The sequence below is a fragment of the Lithobates pipiens genome, unplaced genomic scaffold (assembly GCF_037356315.1).
Source record: "Lithobates pipiens isolate NorthernLeopardFrog02 unplaced genomic scaffold, aLitPip1_a1.2 Scaffold_28, whole genome shotgun sequence".
NCBI lineage: Eukaryota > Metazoa > Chordata > Amphibia > Anura > Ranidae > Lithobates > Lithobates pipiens.
Genome location: NW_027507789.1, coordinates 211,512,697 through 211,535,262, shown reverse-complemented (window position 1 = coordinate 211,535,262; position 22,566 = coordinate 211,512,697). Strand labels below are relative to the sequence as shown.

Genomic DNA, 22,566 nt, shown 5'->3' with positions numbered 1-22,566 from the left:
CACATTCCTCCTCCAAACACAAATCCCCTCCCCCCAATCTCCTTTTGTTGCCCTCCCCCCACCTCACATGATACCACAGTGCCCAGGGCAGCTTTCTCTCCTGCCCACCCCTTGTCCCAGCCCGGCTGACAAGTCACAATATACAGCATGAGTATCATTTTCCACAAATGCCCCACCTTTTATAATCAACAAGCCATCCTTGAACTTGCCAAGCTGTGATGATGCCATCAGTCTGCTGCAGGTAGAAGGAACAATATCTTCAGTCTCCTCTCTCCCCACCTCAAATGATACCACAGTGCCCGGGGCAGCCGTCCCTCCTGCCCACCCCTTGTCCCGGCCCTGCATACAGGGATTAAAATTCACCCGATTCAGCAGGAAGTTCGATCCATGTAGGGCCCCTGTGGTTGTACAACTGTCGATCTACCAATAAGCTTCTTTATAACCACTCTGTCAGATTTTCCCCGCTTGATCAGTGCTGCAGGCTATATCAGAAAAAATGCTGCATGCTTCATTTTCTGGTCCATTCTCTTGCTTTGGCAGCCCTCTCAAAATGAATGGGATGTCTTAATAAAACGCACACTAACGCGTGATACAGCATACGCACAGATAGGTCTGAAGCACCCAGATGTTTAGGCAGGGTTGCTCTTAAATGTATCTGCCAAGTGATAGTTTCCTTGGCCAATTGATAGGAGGTCAATTGATTTCACCCTAATCCTGGAATTGCTGCACTCCTCTCTTCTGTCACTAGATGGCCGGGTATCTGTTGGCATTAGATAAGACAAGGGCATTGCAAGGACAGATTAGGAATAGATGGGGTGTCTCAGCCAATGGGCATAGATTTTCTTGGGTCCGTTGGCCTGCTGGGAGAGCCTATTTATTTGGGTGGCGTCAGGTGATCAGGGTTTTGTGCCACCTGGACAGTTGTCTGAGTGGACCTGTGTTGTGCTGCCCCAGGCTGCTAGGCCAGAGCCTGAGGCTTATCCCGGGGACATCTGGCTGCTAGGCTGTCTGAGGGCCTATCCAGAAGCAAGAGAGCAGCGGAGGGTTGGGATTGCGGCTTGCAGTCCAACCAGAAGTGATGGTTCTGCCGGCCTGGAGAACCTGTCGTGGTCGGAGGTAGAGGGGAAGCTGTCGCCACTAAGAGACCAACCACCTTGTTACCAGGGACCACCGTGAGTAACTAAAGAGAGTACCAGAGCAGAATCCTCACCAACCGGGGACGGTGAAGAATCTGGAAACATCAGGTGTTAAGCCAGGGACCCAGCCAGCGCAGGTGACGCTTGCAGAGCAGTCTTGTGTGCCAAGCCAGGGACCGAGCCGACCAGTTGGGTGACGCTTGAGGAGTATCTGTGAATGCCAAGCTAGGGACCCAGCACGGACATGGGGGTGACGCTTGAGGAAGATACTGAGTGAGAAGGTTGCAAGAGCTCAGGGGATCCAGTGGCATTGGATCAGCAAGTCTAGTGAAGGACTGGTAGCTCGGTTGAGTGAAGGTCTACAAGAGGAGATTATAGAGGAAGTAAAGAAGTTTGTTACAACTTGTGTTAGAAACTGTTACAAGGCTGTTGTCATAGGAGCCAGCGATCCTACACATGCAGATGTGGTGTCTTGCTGGATGCCTTCACCTGCATGGCTGTCTACCTATAGAAGTCTCGGAGTCTGCCAATTAACATTGCAACCACTTAAGGGTGTCCTGGCCCTAAACCCTCTCTCCCACAGTTCTGTTTAAGAGACAATGAATCTCATTGCATTCAAGAAGTGTCTGCCACCCACAAATCCACATTGCATTGCACCCACCATGCCTCGTAACCCACTCTACACAGAAGGTTGTCAGCTGTCCCTAACGCTGGAGGTCACCATTAGGCCTCTGGGGACCCGGGACCTCGCTACAGGTCTTTAGTGATTTTAATCCTCCAGCAATAGGCCGCCTGTGACTCATACCACAAATTAACTCTTTGTTCACACCCATGCGTTATTTAGTGCGTTTTGCAGAAATGCACTATGGTCCATTTAACTTGGTTTCCTATGGATCTAGCTCACATCTGTGCGTTTTGAGCCGGTGCGTTTTCTTGGAAAGGGTTTTCCCGCAGCAGATTATGTTTTGCATGCAATAGACTTCAATGGACCGTTGCGTTTCATGATGCATTTTTGATGTATTTCGCAGGGAGGGGGAGTTTTTTGGCTAATAGGAAAGTATGACGGTTCTGTTCATGCAGTGCGTCTTTGAAGCTACTTGAGTGCCAGAGAGTGTAAAGTCGCATCAAAGTCGCACTCTATGAACAGAACTATAATATTTTTCTATTGGCCAAAAAAAAAAAAAAAAAGGCAAAACATGTCAAACACGCAAAACTCACTGGAGAAATGCATTAACCGCAAAACTCCATAGATGGGCTTAGCCTAATACAATGAGCAGGATATAACCCATGACTGATTCCATGATGATTCAGAGGAGTGCTGTCCAGATTGGAGCTCTCCTTTGTTCTTTCTGTTCTTCATTCCTGAGAATTATCAGCTACTCAACAATTCAGAGAGGAGCTATACATCAGACACTATGAAAACCTCATTTCTGTATTCATTATGTCTTCTTCCAGGAAAGGGTCATTGGAGTTTTATTGGGAGGGGAATTCCACTGTTATGTCATGATGACACCTAGAAAACTTCCAGAATATTAAAGTGTATTTTTCCTCTATGATCTCTAGGGATCCCTACCCTCTCCCCATGTCCCATTTCTACTGTTGAGGCGCAACTGGAACCTTCAGGGCCAGTGGCGGCTGGTGTTTTTTTTTTTAGGGGGGTGGAGGTAGCAAACAGCCTCCTCCCCCTCCCCCCGGTCAGTTGGTCGGTGGCGGCAACCACCCCATCATCAAAGCCCTGCACTGTTGCGTGGATCATGGGGTGTTCCGCCGTGCATCCTCCTCTTCCTAGGCATCCAATAGAATCGCCTGACCTTTCAGCCAATCGGGAAACGGCTATGAGACCCACGCTTCTCTGATGAATGCTCTCCTTGCCCGGCCAGTCAGTTTAGGTGGATGGCCATGTCTTGGTAGGTTTGCAGTTGTGCCATACTCTTTCCAGTTTCAGATGATGGATTGAACAGAGCTACGTGAGATGTTCAAAGCTTGGAAGATTTTTTTTATAACCTAACCCTGCTTTATACTTCTCCACAACTTTATCCCTGGCCTGTCTGGTGTGTTCCTTGGCCTTCATGAAGCTGTTTGTTCACTAAGGTTCTCTAACAAACCTCTGAGGGCTTCACAGAATTTATATGGAGATTAAATTACACACAGGTGGACTCTATTTACTAATTAGGTGGCTTCTGAAACCAGTTGGTGTGTTCCTTGGCCTTCTTTATGCTGTTTGTTCACGAAGGTTCTCTACTAAACATGAGGGCTTCACAGAACAGCTGTATTTATACTGAGATTAAATTACACACAGGTTGACTTTATTTACTAATTAGGTGACTTCTGAAGGCAATTGGTTCCACTAGATTTTAGTTAGGGGTATCAGAATAAAGGGGACTGAATACAAATGCCCCCCACACTTTATACATATTTATTTGTAAATAATTTGGAAAACTATTTATCATTTTCCCTCCACTTCACAATTATGTGTCACTTTGTGTTGGTCTGTCACATAAAAGTTTTTGGTTGTAACATGAGAAAATGTGGAAAATTGGGGTATGAATACTTTTTCAAGGCACTTTACACTGACAGATCTGCAGGAGACCTGCATGGCACCAGTGATCTGCTGATGGTGGGTGCAGTGCTTTACAGGTTCCAAAAATAAATAAAGAATGCACTTTTTTTTACCTGCAAAAAAAGAGCATTTATTTTGTTTATTTTTTTAAAGTGACGTTATCCTTCAAGGGGGTTGTAAAGGTTCTTGTTTTTTTCACCTTAATGCATCCTATGCATTAAGGTGAAAAAAAATCTGGCAGTCATCAGCCCCCTAGCCCCCCCCCCCCCGTTTTACTTACCTGAGCCCTGAATTTTCGTCGGCGCATCCCCTCCGTCCCTCTCTCCACAGGTTCCTGGCTTAGATTGATAGCAGCGCAGCCATTGGCTCCCACTGCTGTCAATCAAATCCAAAGATGGGGGGTGCCAGTGGGGCGGGGCCAAGTCCTACATTCGGCCTCTATGGACGCTGAATGCTAGACTTGGGAGAGCCGCCCCCAAGGTAACCCCCGTCAACAGAGCACTTCTCCAAGGAGGTTATTTAATGTGGCGAGGGACCCCAGAAATGGATGATCGGGGCCACTCTGTGCAAAACGAGCTGCACAGCGGAGGTAAGTATGATATGTTTGTTATTTAAAAAAAAAAAATGATCCTTTAGTATGACTTTAACTAATAACTTTGCTGGGAAGTTCCCAATCACATGCAAGGAAAATAAAAGTTTTTCTTGCGTACACATCGCTTAAAAATAAAAGTTTTTCTTGCGTACACATCGCTTAAAAATAAAAGTTTTTCTTGCATACACATCGTTTAAAAATAAAAGTTTTTTTGCATATACATTATTTAAAAATAAAAGTTTTTCTTGCATACACATCGTTTAAAAATAAAAGTTTTTCTTGCATACACATCGTTTAAAAATAAAAGTTTTTCTTGCATACACATCGTTTAAAAATAAAAGTTTTTCTTGCATACACATCGCTTAAAAATAAAAGTTTTTCTTGCATACACATCGTTTAAAAATAAAAGTTTTTCTTGCATACACATCGCTTAAAAATAAAAGTTTTTCTTGCGTACACATCGCTTAAAAATAAAAGTTTTTCTTGCATACACATCGTTTAAAAATAAAAGTTTTTCTTGCGTACACATCGTTTAAAAATAAAAGTTTTTCTTGCGTACACATCGCTTAAAAATAAAAGTTTTTCTTGCATACACATCGTTTAAAAATAAAAGTTTTTTTGCATATACATTATTTAAAAATAAAAGTTTTTCTTGCATACACATCGTTTAAAAATAAAAGTTTTTTTCTTGCGTACACATCGTTTAAAAATAAAAGTTTTTTTCTTGTGTACACATCGTTTAAAAATAAAAGTTGGCACAGCTTAACTTCCTTCACTAAACTTGCAAAGTGAAGAGTTTATTTGCTTTAAATAAATCAGCTGCACTGTGTGTCTTGGGAACCCCTCTGTGACAACAGGACAAGAAGTAAGGGGGACGGGGGTCACTGGGAAAGGAAGGCAAATAAAAAATGATAATCTCACCAAAGTTACCAAACTTCACCAAAACTCCCAGGCATGCCTCCCAACTTTTCTGAGATGGGAAGGAGGAACACCTATCAGGAAAAGTATGTAGGCACAGGACGCGCCCGCTCAGGAGGTGGAAATCAGGGCCAGTTGGGAGCTCTGCTTCCAGGTATGCAGGGGCAGATCTGGGAATTATGTCCGGGGGATCTTGCTGTTAGAGCATTCAAGACCAAAAGGACTCCAGGGAGTAACTCCACCCTCCAGACTCCACCCCAACCTAAAATAGCACTTCTGGGCGGACTGCCCCTTTAAGTTTCTGGCACACCATTTCAAGTCTTAGCCGACTGTGATTATTTGTGATTATTTGTTCTCTTGCGGTGAAGTGAAGACACAAGGTAACCTTGTGTGATTGTCCCTTTCTGGGACTATCCCGAACTGAAGACGAGTGATTGTCTGTGTGTCTGTGTGCCAGTCTGTGGTGGGTGTTTGGAAGTATTTGTGTCGATAATTTTTCACACTTGTTTTGCTGACTCAAACTCCTCCCAGTTTACTTCCTTCTTTCAGTCTTTATATAAACTCTCACTGCAGACTGCTGAATACAGAATACGATTTACTGACAAGCTGGAGAGACGTCGGAGAGAATTCTGCACCGCCTGATTGGACGAGGAGAGACGGCGCCCGGTACGTATCACATTCACACAATTACCAATGTTTCCAATGGTCTCTGATTTCCAGAAAAAGTGCAAAGATTAGCGAACAGTCCTTGCAAACTGTCCTCGGGAATTTCCATTGTTGGTACAAGTCTATGTGAAGCCCCCAGAAAAGTTTTAGCGCAACATAATCGATGGTTAGCACGCTGAATGCAATTTGGTTGGACGGATGAGGGTCATAGTGTAGAGAGATGTAACACACATTATTAAACAGCTGAGTTTAAGGCATCAGTCCACCCAAATGTGACCTTATAGTAGAGAATGGTGAATGGAGTCATCCCCTGGATTTGTATGTTGTGGGCGCTCCAATGGCAAGATTTCCTTTTTTATAATTCCTGCCCTTGTTCTTGTCTACCTGGGAGTTTTGGGTGTCTCCACTCACAATTGTGTGTCCAGATCCTCCTGGTACATTCTTAATACTTTATAACAAATATATAACTCAACAGGGATGGTGGGAACCCCTCATAATGGGCACAGCGGGTGTACAGACCCAGGAACTCAGCACAAGGATGGTGGGAACCCCTCATAATGGGCACCGCAGGTATACAGACCCGGGAACTTGGCACAAAGATGGTGGAGACCTTTCATGATGGGCACATCAGATGTGTAGACAAACCCAGGAACTCAGCACAAGGATGGTGGGAAACCCTGATAATGGGCAGAGCAGGTGTACAGACCCGCAAACACAGCACAGGGATGGTGGGAACTCCTCATAATGAATGGGCACAGCAGGTGTATAGACCTATGAACCCAGCACAAGGATTGTGGGAACCCCTCATAATGGGCAGAGCAGGGGTACAGACCCGGGAACTCAGAACAGGGATGGTGGGAACCCCTCGTATTGGGCACAGAAGGTGTACAGATCCAGGAACTCAGCACAGGGATGGTGGGAACCCCTCATAATGGGCACAGCAGGGGTACAGACCTAGGAACTCGGAACAGGGATGGTGTGAACCCCTCAATAATGAGCACAGCAGGGGTACAGACTCAGGAACTCAGCACAGGAATGGTGGGAACCCCTCATAATGGGTAGAGCAAGGGTACAGATCCGGGAACTCAGCACAGGAATGGTAGGGACCCCTCAAAATGGTCACAGCAGGTGTACAGACCCAGGAACGCACATAGGGATGGTGGGAACCCATCATAATGAGGACAACAAGTGTATAGACCCAGGAACTCAGCACAGGGATGGTGGGAACCCCTCATACTGAGCACAGCAGGTGTTCAGACCCGGGAACTCAGCACAGGGATGGTGGGAACCCCTCATAATGGGCACAGCAGGTGTTTAGACCTGGGAACTCAGCACAGGGATGGTGGGAACCCCTCATACTGAGCACAGCAGGTGTTCAGACCCGGGAACTCAGCACAGGGATGGTGGGGACCCCTCATAATGGGCACAGCAGGTGTTTAGACCTGGGAACTCAGCACAGGGATGGTGGGAACCCCTCATACTGAGCACAGCAGGTGTTCAGACCTGGGAACTCAGCACAGGGATGGTGGGAATCCCTCATAATGGGTACAGCAGATGTACAGACCTGGGAACTCAGCACAGGGATGGTGGGAACCCCTCATAATGGGTACAGCAGATGTACAGGCCCAGTTGCTCTGCACAGGGATGGTGGGAACCCCTCTTAGTTGACACAGCAGGTGTACAGGCCCAAGATTCAGCACAGAGATTTCACCAATAGAGCCCCTGAGATATAAAGGAAACTGTCAAGAATTTGAAAATTTTATTTGAGATATGCTATCACCTTTTGTGTTGGATGGAGTGACGGGGAGTTAGAACTTTTGCATTAATTGGTGTCTGTGGCCTGTTGCAGTGACCTCCTCTCACGTTCTGTCCCAGTGACAGGGTTGTCACTGAGACAGGAAGTGAGATAAAATCTTCCCAATGGGGCTGCAGATAGCAATAACACCAGACCAAGGTTCTAACCCCTAACCCCTCACCATCTCATCCAACACTTATGCCTCGTACACATCAGATTGTGGGCCAAAAAAAAGTGGAATTTTGTCCGGAGGGCGTTGGCCCAAACTTGTCTTGCATACACACGGTCACACAAATGTTGGCAAACAATTCTGAATGTACTGACGTAATACATAGTTTTTCCGCTCTTTAGCGCCACCCTTTGGGCTCCTTCTGCTAATTTTGTGTTAGTAGAAGTTTGATGAGTGTTGATTCCTTTTTTGCGTTTTTCATTTATCGCTTTTCAGTTCGTTTCTGAACGGCTGTTCGTCAACCAGACATGTTGCGGAATCGGAGGAGATAACGTGTTATTTATTATTGGCCTTGGAGTTATTGCTTTGACATTATTTTTTTGGTTCAATAATAATTTGAGTTGGTATATTTTCTGTATTTTTGGATGCATAGAATGTACTTTTTGGTTAAGTTCTATTGCCATATTTTTTTTAATGCACAATTAAAAAAGTGTGTAGAATAATATCGGCTGTGTGTTTTACTCCAAATGACAGTTTGGGAGTCGGCAGTTACATTTTATAAAATACAATGTAAAATTAACAAGAAACACCAACATAGTTGTATCATTGATCTTCTAAACTATGGGATAATGGTGTTGTGGTAACTTGCCCAAATAAAAAAAAACAATGAACAAAACATAATAATATTATTCTTGATATCACTAGAAAAAAAAAGCCTTTGAAACTTTGTTTGCAATAACTCCATCAGTATCACCAGCAAAGCAGCTTCATTATTATCCCATTAAAGAAGAGAATGTGCGCTGCATTTCAAGATTTCCTAATTTGCCACGAATGTTAATTCTCCATTACGAACGCTAGTTTACAAGACCGACCGCTTTCGGCTCATCCTTGCTTCCGAGCATGCATGTTTGTACTTTGGACTTTTGTCTGACGGACTTGTGTACACACACTCGGTAAATCCGACAACACACGTTTGTTGGCGGAAAGTCCAATGACAATTGTCCGATGGAGCGTACACATGGTCGGATTTTCCGACAACAGCCTGACATCCAGCATTGCCCCTTGGAAAGTCCAATCGTGTGTACGCGGCATTAGAGTTATACTGGAGAAACAACGAATAAAATTGTGGGGCAAACAAATGCTAATGCACCGTCCACATAGCCTCTAACTCCCTACATAAATGTCCTCTACCTTCATAGCCTCTACCTCCCTACATAAATGTCCTCTACCTCCATAGCTTCTACCTCCCTACATAAATGTCCTCTACCTCCATAGCTTCTACCTCCCTACATAAATGTCCTCTACCTCCATAGCTTCTACCTCCCTACATAAATGTCCTCTACCTCCATAGCTTCTACCTCCCTACATAAATGTCCTCTACCTCCATAGCTTCTACCTCCATAGCCTCTACCTCCCTACATAAATGTCCTCTACCTCCATAGCCTCTACCTCCCTACATAAATGTCCTCGACCTCCATAGCCTCTACCTCCCTACATAAATGTCCTCGACCTCCATAGCCTCTACCTCCCTACATAAATGTCCTCGACCTCCATAGCCTCTACCTCCCTACATAAATGTCCTCTACCTCCATAGCTTCTACCTCCCTACATAAATGTCCTCTACCTCCATAGCTTCTACCTCCATAGCCTCTACCTCCCTACATAAATGTCCTCTACCTCCATAGCCTCTACCTCCCTACATAAATGTCCTCTACCTCCATAGCCTCTACCTCCCTACATAAATGTCCTCGACCTCCATAGCCTCTACCTCCCTACATAAATGTCCTCGACCTCCATAGCCTCTACCTCCCTACATAAATGTCCTCGACCTCCATAGCCTCTACCTCCCTACATAAATGTCCTCTACCTCCTTAGCCTCTACCTCCCTACATAAATGTCCTCTACCTCCATAGCCTCTACCTCCCTACATAAATGTCCTCTACCTCCATAGCCTCTACCTCCCTACATAAATGTCCTCTACCTCCATAGCCTCTACCTCCCTACATAAATGCCCTCTACCTCCATAGCCTCTACCTCCCTATATAAATGTCCTCTACCTCCATAGCCTCTACCTCCATAGCCTCTACCTCCATAGCCTCTACCTCCCTACATAAATGTCCTCTACCTCCATAGCCTCTACCTCCCTACATAAATGTCCTCTACCTCCATAGCCTCTACCTCCATAGCCTCTACCTCCCTACATAAATGTCCTCTACCTCCATAGCCTCTACCTCCCTACATAAATGTCCTCTACCTCCGTAGCCTCTACCTCCCTACATAAATGTCCTCTACCTCCATAGCCTCTACCTCCCTACATAAATGTCCTCTACCTCCCTACATAAATGTCCTCTACCTCCATAGCCTCTACCTCCCTACATAAATGTCCTCTACCTCCATAGCCTCTACCTCCCTACATAAATGTCCTCTACCTCCATAGCCTCTACCTCCCTAGATAAATGTCCTCTACCTCCATAGCCTCTACCTCCCTAGATAAATGTACTCTACCTCAATAGCCTCTACCTCCCTACATAAATGTCCTCTACCCCCTATAGCCTCTACCTCCCTACATAAATATCCTCTACCTCCATAGCCTCTACCTCCCTACATAAATGTCCTCTACCTCCATAGCCTCTACCTCCCTACATAAATGTCCTCTACCTCCATAGCCTCTACCACCCTACATAAATGTCCTCTACCTCCATAGCCTTTACCTGCCTACATAAATGTCCTCTACCTCCATAGCCTCTACCTCCCTACATAAATGTCCTTTACCTCCATAGCCTCTACCTCCCTACATAAATGTCCTCTACCTCCATAGCCTCTACCTCCCTACATAAATGTCCTCTACCTCCATAGCCTCTACCTCCCTACATAAATGTCCTCTACCTCCATAGCCTCTACCTCCCTACATAAATGTCCTCTACCTCCATAGCCTCTACCTCCATAGCCTCTACCTCCCTACATAAATGTCCTCTACCTCCATAGCCTCTACCTCCCTACATAAATGTCCTCTACCTCCATAGCCTCTACCTCCCTACATAAATGTCCTCTACCTCCATAGCCTCTACCACCCTACATAAATGTCCTCTACCTCCATAGCCTTTACCTGCCTACATAAATGTCCTCTACCTCCATAGCCTCTACCTCCCTACATAAATGTCCTCTACCTCCATAGCCTCTACCTCCCTACATAAATGTCCTCTACCTCCATAGCCTCTACCTCCCTACATAAATGTCCTCTACCTCCATAGCCTCTACCTCCATAGCCTCTACCTCCCTACATAAATATCCTCTACCTCCATAGCCTCTACCTCCCTACATAAATGTCCTCTACCTCCATAGCCTCTACCTCCCTACATAAATGTCCTCTACCTCCATAGCCTCTACCACCCTACATAAATGTCCTCTACCTCCATAGCCTTTACCTGCCTACATAAATGTCCTCTACCTCCATAGCCTCTACCTCCCTACATAAATGTCCTCTACCTCCATAGCCTTTACCTCCCTACATAAATGTCCTCTACCTCCATAGCCTCTACCTCCCTACATAAATGTCCTCTACCTCCATAGCCTCTACCTCCCTACATAAATGTCCTCTACCTCCATAGCCTCTACCTCCCTACAAAAATGTCCTCTACCTCCATAGCCTTTACCTCCCTAGATAAATGTACTCTACCCCCATAGCCTCTACCTCCATACATAAATGTCCTCTACCTCCATAGCCTCTACCTCCCAAGATAAATGTCCTCTACCTCCATAGCCTCTACCTCCCTACATAAATGTCCTCTACCTCCACAGCCTTTACCTCCCTAGATAAATGTACTCTACCTCCATAGCATCTACCTCCATACATAAATGTCCTCTACCTCCATAGCCTCTACCTCCCTACATAAATGTCCTCTACCTCCATAGCCTCTGCCTCCCTAGATAAATGAGAAACTCTGCAGCATTCACCAAAAATGGTTTATCTGTCCTCTGATTGGCTCATTTTCCTTTCTTGCAGATAATGAAGGTGATCGTGATCTTGGCTATGGCTTTCATTCTGTTGGAGGCCAAGAAGACAGACCCAGGCATTATTGGAAGGCTGACTCTGAAGGGTCTAGACTACGGTGAGTGATCGGGGGGCAGCAATGGTCCAATCAGGAAAGCTGCTGATTGACCGCTTTTCTTTATTTGCTTGAAGATTCATGTGGGTATAATACATTTCAGTTGTGATTCATATATTGTGTGAATTTTGGTATGCTAGACAAATGTCCATGAATACATTCAATTTTATCCAATTGTAATTTTTTTATTTTCTAATCGGGAAATGATAGCGATCTGGTGCACTAGGCCAGGCTAGAATGAAAGGCGCGCTCTGCGTTTGCCTCTTACCATGTCACCACTCTTTGATTTCTGTCTCCTGTTCATCCTGTATATATATCCCATAAATAAGTCAATGCAAACCCTAGACACGTCACACGTTTCATGTATTTCACGCGTTTTGGAAATATGCTGCAAATGCGCATCACGCTTTAGTAGCCATTAACCACTTGTGGACTGCCCACAATGTACTGTGGGCAGCCTACCCATACAGGCAAAGTGATGTACTGGTACGTCGCTACCTGCTTCTGGGTTTTCGGGTGCTTGCATGTGCCCCCCTCCCCCCGCCGACACCCGCTGCACACAGCAGGTAATCTGTCAGCAAGTCCTGGTCAATGATTCATGACTGGGACCTGCTGATTGGCTGTGTCCAATCACAGCCCAGAGCCATGTGTTGACAATCAATGCAGGGCTCTGTACAGAGGGAACAATCTCTCTGTTTCTTATCCCTGCTAAGATTTACCCTTAGTTCCTGTTCTGAAGACACAAAAGGAAGTGAGAGTGACTAGACATAGACTTTAGGCCAATGGCAAAAAGTTGCAAAGTGCATGTAATAGGAAAGTAATGGGGTTAGGTGGGCGCAGTACCTGAATAAAGAGAAGGATGGCAAGATGGTGTAGCGTTATAAGGAGTTGTGTAATAATTTTTTTTTATTTCATAATCTTTATTCATTTTCAACATTTCTTTACAAAATAAAAGCAAGAGAAACATTCTCTATAGCACGTGTAACACTTATTACATCTTTACAAATACAGTAATACTATTGTGAATAATAAAACCTTTAGAAAACGTTCCTATCCATGATGTGTCAATAATTCTTCTATCTAACCCCCACTTTTCACTCATTGCTCAGATATTCCTCCTTCCCCTCCTACTTCCTCTCTCTCTACCCGACTTCCTCCTCTCCCATGCCTCATTCTGGATATCTCATTCTATCCAGCCAGGGTTTCCACATCTTTTTATATTCTTTAAAATTTCCTCTCCTCAAATATATCACCCTCTCCTTCCATATTGTCTCCATGATTACTAACTGCCAGTCCGCTACTGAGGGGGCATTTTTTGCTTGCCACCTTTGAGCTAACAATTTTCTTGCCTGAAACAGACATCTCAGTATTACTTTATTTGTATGTCGCGATCTTCCTATTGCTTCACCCAGGCCCAGCACACATATCCTGGGATCCCCCCTGATCGCTACACCAAATGTTTCATTCAAGGTGATAACAATCTCTGACCAGTAGCGAAACAATTTTGGGCATCGCCAGAACATGTGAGCCAGGTCACCAGACTCTTGACATCTAGGACATTTGTCATCTGCTCTACGTCCAAAACTAAACAGTCTTTTTGGTGTATAATAGGCTCTATGTAGCAACATTAAGTGTGACATCTTCTGGGCAGGCGAGACTGAGACTGAATAACCATCCTCCAGTATCTTCCTCCACTGTTCGTCCGTAAATATTCCCAACTCCTCCTCCCATTTCCTTCTACATTTAAACCCTTCTGGGCTTCCTATACTTCCTTCACATATAACTGGATATACATCCGCTATAAATCCTTTTGTCCTTACTGGGGCATTTAATCTGCTAAAAATAGGGGAGTTATTCCACACAGGACCTTGCCTATTAAATTGTTTCCCTAGAGCGTGTCTAATTTGAAGATATTTATAAAATGATTGTTTTGATATATCAAACTCTGATCTTAAAGCGCTAAATGTTTTTAATATTTTCCCTGTATATAACTGGGCCAACTTATCTATCCCTTTGACTTCCCAATCTTTATATACCCCTATTTCTTCCATTTCCTGCAGGTTCCGGTTATCCCACAATGGGGTGTACTGAGTTAAGCCTCCCAGGCCTTTAATCGCCTTAACTGCCTTCCACACCTTTACTACTAATTTTATTGTAGGTATTTTTTTTTGGGGAAATGAATTTGCCTCCAGAGCTTCTACCATATTCTTATGGGGTGTCTCCATTAATATTAGGGCCCTGTTAGTTCCTCCACCCATCTCTTCACTCATTTCAAAGTGTTGTAATTGAGCAGCTAAGAAGTAACTCCTTCGATGTGGAACTGCCATTCCTCCTTTTCTTGTAGGTGATTGCAAAGTTTGTAGAGCAATCCTAGATACTCCCCCTTTCCATATAAGTTCTCAAAATAATACCTCTATTTTCCTAAACCACATTATGTCTACCCAAATCGGGGAATTATGTAACACATACAATAACTGAGGCATCCATACCATTTTAATCAAATTGCATCTCCCTGCATTCGATAATGGGAGTCTTTTCCAGATTTCGATTTTCTTTTTAAATTTAGCTATTAATGGAACCAAATTATCACTTATATATTTATTAGGATCTCTTTGTATGTATATCCCCAGGTATTTCATGCGCTCCACTACTTCCAGCTGCGCACCTGTCCCTGGGCTTTGGGCCCTACTTTTATCCAATGGCATAAGAGCTGATTTTTCCCAGTTTATCTCCAGGCCTGAGAACTTCCCGAAGTCTGTAATAAGTTTCATCCCTTGTCTGAGGGACTGCTCTGTGTCCCCCAGAAAGAGGAGAATATCGTCCGCATATAGCGCTATCCTCTCTTCCCTCGTCCTCCTTTGGAAACCGACCATATTCCTACTAGATCTAATTGCAATAGCTAATGGTTCTATTGCCAGGGCAAAGATCAGGGGTGACAAGGGGCACCCCTGTCTTGTCCCCCTCTCTAGGAAAATCCTATCTGAATATTCATTATTAACCCTGATTCTAGCACTAGGGCCATTATACAGGGTTTTTACCCATGCAATAAGATTAGGGCCAAACCCAAATTCCCTCAGTACCCGCCAGATATAGGGCCATTCTAAACTATCGAAGGCTTTGATTACATCTAAAGCCATTATTGCCTTATTGCCATCATTCTCTATAGGTACCTGCATATTAAGATATAATCTTCTTATATTCGTGCTTGTAGTTCTGCCTGGGATAAAACCTGTTTGGTCGGGGTGTATCAGCCTGGAAATAATTTTATTCAATCTAATAGCTAATACTTTGGCTAATATTTTAGCATCCGCACAGAGAAGGGAAATGGGTCGATAGGACTGTGTTTCCAATGGGTCCTTCCCCTCCTTATGTAAGACTATAATTGTTGCCTCAGTCATTGAAGTCGGCAATCTCCCCTCCTTTTTTGCCCAATTAAATACTTTAAGGAGCTCTGGAAGCAATATTTTACTGTAATATTTATAGGTTTCCACAGGAAGACCATCTGGCCCTGGGGATTTCTTATTAGCCATTTCTGCTACTGCGCACTGGATTTCCTCGATTGTTAATGGGGCTTCCATTATCTCATTCTCCTCCTTTGTTAGGGAAGGCATTTTGATATTCGAAAAGAACCTATCCATATCTTCGCCAACCTCTGTCCCCCGTGAAGAATACAGTTTGGCATAGAATACCCTAAAGGTATCAGTAATCACTGAGCTCTGTGCTGATATTTCTCCTTTCTCAGTCCTTATCACTGGGACAGTGGATGGCGAGGAGTTACTTCTTACAATCTGTGCCAACATCTTTCCTACTTTTTCCCCTTCCCCATATTCCACTTGTTTCTGTAACAATCTTTTATTCTCTATTTTCCTAGTAACCACTACCTTGTGTTCCAGTTGTTTCTCTAACCATATTTTTTTTTTCTCTGGGGTGGGGTTTTCTATATATGCTCTCTCTGCTATTACTAGATCCCTTTTAACCCTATTCTCCCATTCATTAGATGTTTTCTTAACATTCGCTACCTGTTGGATAAGAATACCCCTAAGATAAGCCTTCAATGCGTCCCATATTACTCCTACCTCTGCAGACCCTCTGTTAAACTCCACAAACTCTGCCACACTAAACAGCACCCTCTCGGGGTCTCCAATTAGCTCAAACCACACTGGATTCATATTCCATACACTTGGGGGCTTTATCCCCCCTAGATTTACCGAAACTGTCACTAGCGAGTGATCTGACACCCCTCTAGGTTGATAAACTATTTCCCTTACTACACGGCTTGCCTCCTCATTCCCAAGGACTAAATCTATCCTTGAGAGTGAGGAGTATGAGCTTGAGAAACATGAGTATTGTAACTGGTCCGGGTTACGCATTCTCCATATATCGGACAGGCCCCCCTCCAGCAAAAATCGAGACAGCCGGGTCTCAGCCTCAGTTTGCATATATATTCCTGGTGGAAACCTATCCTGGCTTTTACTTATAACCTCATTAAAGTCTCCCATTACTATAACAGGAATCCCCGATTTATCCGCTATAAATTCCATCAAACAATATAAAACTTCCATTTTAAATGGGGGAGGAATGTAAACATTTGCAAAAACATACTCCTGATTTTCAATTACACAGTGTAAAAAGATAAACCTCCCTTCTTTGTCTATATTGATCTGCCGACAGGAGAACGCCACCTCTCTCCTTACCAGCACAGCCACTCCCCTCGAATAAGAGGTGTGGACTGAATGGTACTGGACTTGAAATTTCCTACTCTGAGTTTTTAATATGGTTTCTTTAATTAGGTGTGTCTCCTGTAGGCAGATCAATCCTACTCCACACTTTTCCAGGGTGTCAAACACTACTGCTCTTTTTACAGAGGCTCCTAGCCCTCGGACATTCCAAGAGCCAATATTCAAAACTCTAGACTGCATAACTCTAGAAAGTGTGGAAAAAGAAAAAAGAAGAGCGAAAAAAGAGTAAAACCTGGAGGCTCAAAATTAACATTTAAATTCCCTGAATTCCCTGACGTTGAGCAGAAATAATCCCTGCTTCTCCCTCTATAGTTCATGCCAAGGAGGAGAATGCAAGGGGGGATGTAAAAAGGAGAGTGCAATCCCACTTAGTGAGTACTTTGATAAAGTTATACCATCTTTTATACTTCCTAGTGTCATCCCTTCTCAGTCTCCCCTTGTGAGCATAAGATCCAAACCTTCTGTCTACACACACCATTACCCCGTGTTTACTCATTGCTTTTAAATTATCATCTATAACTGTGCAAGTATTACCCTTTTCCTTTTCCTGAATTTTGTATGCTTCCATTTTCCCTGTTCCCTCCCCCCTACCCTCTCCATACCTATCTAGGTTACCCCTAGGGGCTTTTTCCGTGACCGCTACACTCCCACACGTACCCTCATGCTCCCCCCACCCCCCTCCTTCTCTCATACTTCCATCCCCACCCACCTCCCACTCCCCCCCAATACTCAACAACCTCCCCCTTTGACCCTCCCCTTTCTCATGCATAAATTCTTACTATATTGTGTGTCATTCTCTACACCCTGACTTAAGTGTATCATCTTCCCTTTCTTCATTTACAGTGCACCCGTTACATCCCCCCTTCGCTAATCTTCCCCTCTCCCGATAAGAGAGGGAGGGGAAAGGAGAGAAAAAAAAAAAAAAAGGGAAAGGATGAATGAAATGAAAAGGGGGTCATACACATACATATGTAAAAAAGAAAAACACATCACTTCTTCAATAACTGATCTCCCTTCTCCTGCATCCATGCTTCTACCCTTGCCGGCGTGTCAAAAAATAAGGTCTCTCCTAATGCTACTACCCGTAACCTTGACGGATAGAGCAGAGCATATGTAATGTCCAATTTCTGGAGTCTGCGCTTGACTTCTATAAACTCTGCTCTGCGCTTCTGCAGATCAGGGGAAAAGTCAGAATAAAACGAGATTTTGGCGCCCTTGTAGATGACACTCCCCATCTCCCTGGCCCTCCGAAGCAAAACAACCTTATCCCGGAAATTCAAAAATTTGATTAATACAGATCTAGGCTGACCCCCCCGATGCATGATTCTAAGCGGAACCCTGTGTGCCCTTTCTATAGCAAATTGATGGGAGAAAGTCTCTCTGCCAAACACTTCAACAAGCCATTTTTCCAGAAACTCAGCTGTGTCAGAGCCTTCACACTTCTCGGGGAGGCCTACCAGTCTTATATTGTCCCTGCGGAGTCTGTTTTCCAATTCATCCAGTTTCCCTTCATATTTGCCCATCTGTATTTTTAAATCTTTGACTTCTTGGTTTAATGGATACACCTCATCTTCAATCTGAGAAATTCTACCTTCTGCTGCTGTTAATCTGTCAACCGTTAACTGAAGTTCCTGCCGTATAAAGGCCAGCTCTTCTTTAATACTTCTCGTTTGATCGCATAGCTCTAATAATGACTGTTTACAAACGTTAACAGCCCCAAGGACCTCCTTCAGCGTCGGTTCTTCTTCACCATTTATTGGGTGTACCAGCATGGGATCTGTCTCTGATCTTCCAATTGCTCCCGCATTTTTGTTATTTATATGTTTTACACCTGCTTGTGACAGTTGCCCTTGACTCTTTCTATCCGTTGGAGGTTTCACTAGACTCCCCTGTCCCCCCTTGGTTGGCGTATTATCGGGAGTATGAGCATGGGCATATTTTTCCAACTTGGCCGCAGCAGCTATCCCAGCTGTTGTTGCAGTAAACTGGGGGTCTTTTTCTTTATCTTTATCTTTATCTTTTTCTTTGGCAGATCTCAGAGATTGCGCCCCCACATTTTCCTGCCTGGCATGCTCCTCCCCTCTCCTCCTTGCAGACATCGTTCAAATCCGCAAGTGTCCCCGAAAAAAAAAAAAAAAATAACAATATCTCTTTTGAGGGGGGGGGGGGGGTAAATTTCCCTAGGCCAAGGCAAAAAAAAAAAGGAGAAGTCAGCTTCAGCTACTCCGCAGTTAGTCCAGAACTTTAAGAATGAATGAGCTAATTTCTTAAAGGGCAAGCAGCAGCAGCAGGAGCTATTTTTCCAGTATATATATTTATATATTTCTTTCTTTCTTTCTTTCTTTCTTTACTGCAACACTTTCCCCAAGGATAATACAGCGTTCACAACAACTCCCCTCTTACTTCTCCTTTAATTCAGCTCAAAAGGGGCAATGATGGGGGGGATCTGGCATGAAATAGAACGAGTTGTGTAATAATACTCGGTATTACTATTTTTGGTGCCATTCTCAGGATGGGCTCTGCGTATTGTTTAACACATCATTTTGTTATTCACAGGTTGGAAAATGGTGCTAGAAGAGCTGCAAAAGCAATTGCCGACTCTCAAGATCCCCGACATTGACGGCATCATCAAAGTTGGAGTACTAGGACATGTAAAATACTACGTCACAGAGTAAGTTGGAGACATCCCTGATGAGATCCTCACAACGTGGTTTTAAATCGCACAGCTCCATGTTAAGCTGATCTGATTCATGTGTATCTCTTATTATTTTTATTATTCAGGATTTATATAGCACCAACAGTTTGCGCAGCGCTTTACAATATGAGGGCAGACAGTACACTTACAATACAAATCAATACAGGAGGGATCAGAGGGCCCTGCTCGTTAGAGTTTACAATCTAGAAGGGAGGGTCAAGTTGAAACAAAAAGTAATAACTGTGGGGGGGATGAGCTGATGGAGAAAATGAAAATACAGTTAGGTGTGGGTGGGGTAGGCTTCTCTGAAGAGAAGTGTTTTCAGGGATCGTCTAAAAGCAAATAAAGTAGGAGATAAGCGGACAGATTGGGGTAAGGCATTCCATAGGATTGGAGAGGCTTTGGAAAAGTCCTGGAGGCGAGTATGGGAGGAGGTGATGAGGGAGCTAGAGAGCAGGAGGTCTTGAGAGGAACGACGAGAACGAGTAGGTTGGTAGTTAGAGACTAAGCTAGTGATGTAGCTGGGGGCAGAGTTGTGGATGGCTTTGTATGTAGTTGATAGTATTTTGAATTTAATTCTTTGGCTTAGCGGAAGCCAGTGGAGGGATTAAAAGATAAAGAAACGAAAACTCCAAAACATTAAACTGGATCGAAACACAAGCACTCAAACCGAATATGTTGTTGTTTCCTGCAGTGTCAAAAAATTTAACATAGATCTAAACCTCCTTTTTTATACATGTAGCGCCCAGAACCTCAGCTGTGCGGCCTTGACTTGTTGGGCTTACCAGTTACCTTCTCTCGGCCTGCTCTTCCACATCTAGGGGTCCCCAGGGTTCATACCCAACGACTTGAACACTGATACAGATGAAGTCCTCTTTAAAGAGTTTTATTTTGCAATAATAACTTCCAAACAACACAGTCTCTTATGGAACAGAGGGCACGGGTGAAGAACTCAGGCACCTCAAACTGGTCTAGCAAAGTCTCTAATTCCACCCAGAGAGTAGCCACTCGTGGCTGGGTACTTCAAGGCTGAACAGATCTCTAGCCAGAGATCATGGCAGTCAGCACACTCAAAACTTGAAACAGTCCTGTGACCGTGGACAGATTGTAACTAAAGGTGTACAGGAACCTTTTCCTCCGTACCTGAACGTTTCCCATCTCCTCAATGGTACTGGAAAAGTGTGAATTCTTCAATGTCCTTCCCAACTCAGTAACCAGGCACTTCCCAGGATGCCACTTGCTGGCCCTCCTCCGAAGAGTCTTCCCCTGGTCACTTTGACGAGCTGTGGTGCCTCTCCAAGCCGAGAGCACGCCCGGACACCTTGAATCCTCCCTCAGTTACTGCGCCTCGGACCAGCAGGGTCCAAGACTCGGGAACAGACGGATCCCTACCCCAGACCAGATGGGTCTATCAGGAGCCTTCCACAGGAAAATGTTGCGGGGTATCGAACACCCCGTGATCAGGACCCCTCACGGGGCTACCCCGGTCCTGGAACCAGAACAGACCCCACGGGTCTCACGAACTCCTCTCCCCAAACACGTGACCCACACCCCTTAAGTACCCCCTGATGGGGACCCTGATGTAGGGGGGAAATCTTATGTGGACCGTGATGTAAGGGGGACTCTGATGTAAGATGTAAGGGGAAAATCTTATGTGGATTAGATATGAAAATCTTAACAAAGATCCTGGCCAACCGCTTCAACTCCTGTCTTTCACGCCTGATAAAGAAGGACCAGGTTGGCTTTGTCCCAAGGAGACAGGCAGGTGACGCCATTAGACGTCTCCTTCAAATACAGCACATCGTTCATAGCAGGTCCCTAGAAACAATGTTCTTGTCGTTGGACATCAACAAAGCCTTTGCAACATTGTCATGGCCCTACCTGACACAGACTCTTAAGCACTATGGATTCGGCACCTCTTTTATGAGCTGGGTTTCAGCTAACTATGACTCCCCTCAGGCCAAAGTGAAATACTATGTGTTTGAATCTACTACCTTCCCTAATAAAAGGGGTACCCGCCAAGGTTGCCCACTTTCCACACTCCTATTTATCCTGGCATTGGAACCCCTGGCGGAGGCCATCCGATCCCACCTGGATATAGCAGGTACTCCACTTAAGCGGTCATTGTTCATGGATGACGTCCTGTTGACAATCACTAAACCCAGAATCGCCCTCCCTAACCTGCTTTCTCTCTTGGACACCTTTGCCACCTTTTCGGGCTTATCAGTCAACCCCGCTAAATCCAAAACGATGTCAATCAACCTCTCGCCCTCTGAGCTGGAAACCCAGCAATCTGTATTCACCTTTCAATGGTTAAATTCACTACCCTACCTCGGGATCCGGCTCACCTCAAGATACTCGGGCCTATACCAAGCTAATTTTCCCTTACTATTGGGGAAGTTGGCAGCTATGCTCTCCTCCTGGTCCACCCTTCCATTGTCCTGGTTCGGAAGGATTGCAACCGTCTGTATGACCTATCTCCCACAGCTGCTCTACTATTTCCGGGTCTTACCGGTCCAGGTCCCTTCTCATATTCTCAGTATACACCAACGCAAAATTATGCAGTTTATCTGGGGTTCTACGAGACCCAGGATCAAGAGGCAGGTACTGTATGCCCGCAGGATCAATGGTGGCCTCTCGGTTCCCAACTTAGACGCTTAGCAACATCAGCGGCTATCACCCCATTTTCCCACCTCCATGAGAAACATCAAATGCTGTTGTAGGCCACCATTGATCTGGTAGACTCACACCCAATACCATTAGCCTCCCTCCCCTGGCTCCCTCAAGTCCACTGCCCAAACTCTATTGGTCCATGTTTGGCCCACTCATTTCAGTTGTGGGACCTAGTCAAATACTTGGCGAGCCTAATCTCCCCCCCCCCCCCTCCACTTCAACTTCTTCAGTGTCCACTATTCCCACCTGGATGTGATAAGCCACTGCAGTTCACATGGTGGACCGAAAATGGCTTTGTGGATGTTCACTCCATGTTCACCCCCACTAAGATTATCCCATTTGCAGCCTTAGGTTCCTCTCATGACATCCTCCTTAGGGTGCACTACAGCTATATGCAACGCCAACATTTCCTCCAATCTCTTATAAAATCTCGATCAACCCCTTACACTTTGACCCCCTTCGAAAGCCTTTGTAGATCACAGCCCCAGTCCTCGGGTTTGATCTCTTTAATATATGC

The 22,566-nt window shown here is 44.8% G+C and overlaps 1 protein-coding gene across 1 annotated transcript in view; it reads left to right on the top strand.

Moving 5' to 3' along the window:
• Positions 1-22,566, top strand: part of LOC143936121 (bactericidal permeability-increasing protein-like) — a 76,887-nt gene that overhangs the window by 13,090 nt on the left and 41,231 nt on the right. The window contains exons 2-4 of the mRNA XM_077460477.1: positions 5,780-5,872; positions 11,840-11,945; positions 19,238-19,352. Coding sequence (XP_077316603.1) covers positions 11,843-11,945; positions 19,238-19,352 — 218 coding nt within the window. The 5' untranslated portion in view covers positions 5,780-5,872; positions 11,840-11,842. The remainder of the gene's footprint in view (positions 1-5,779; positions 5,873-11,839; positions 11,946-19,237; positions 19,353-22,566) is intronic.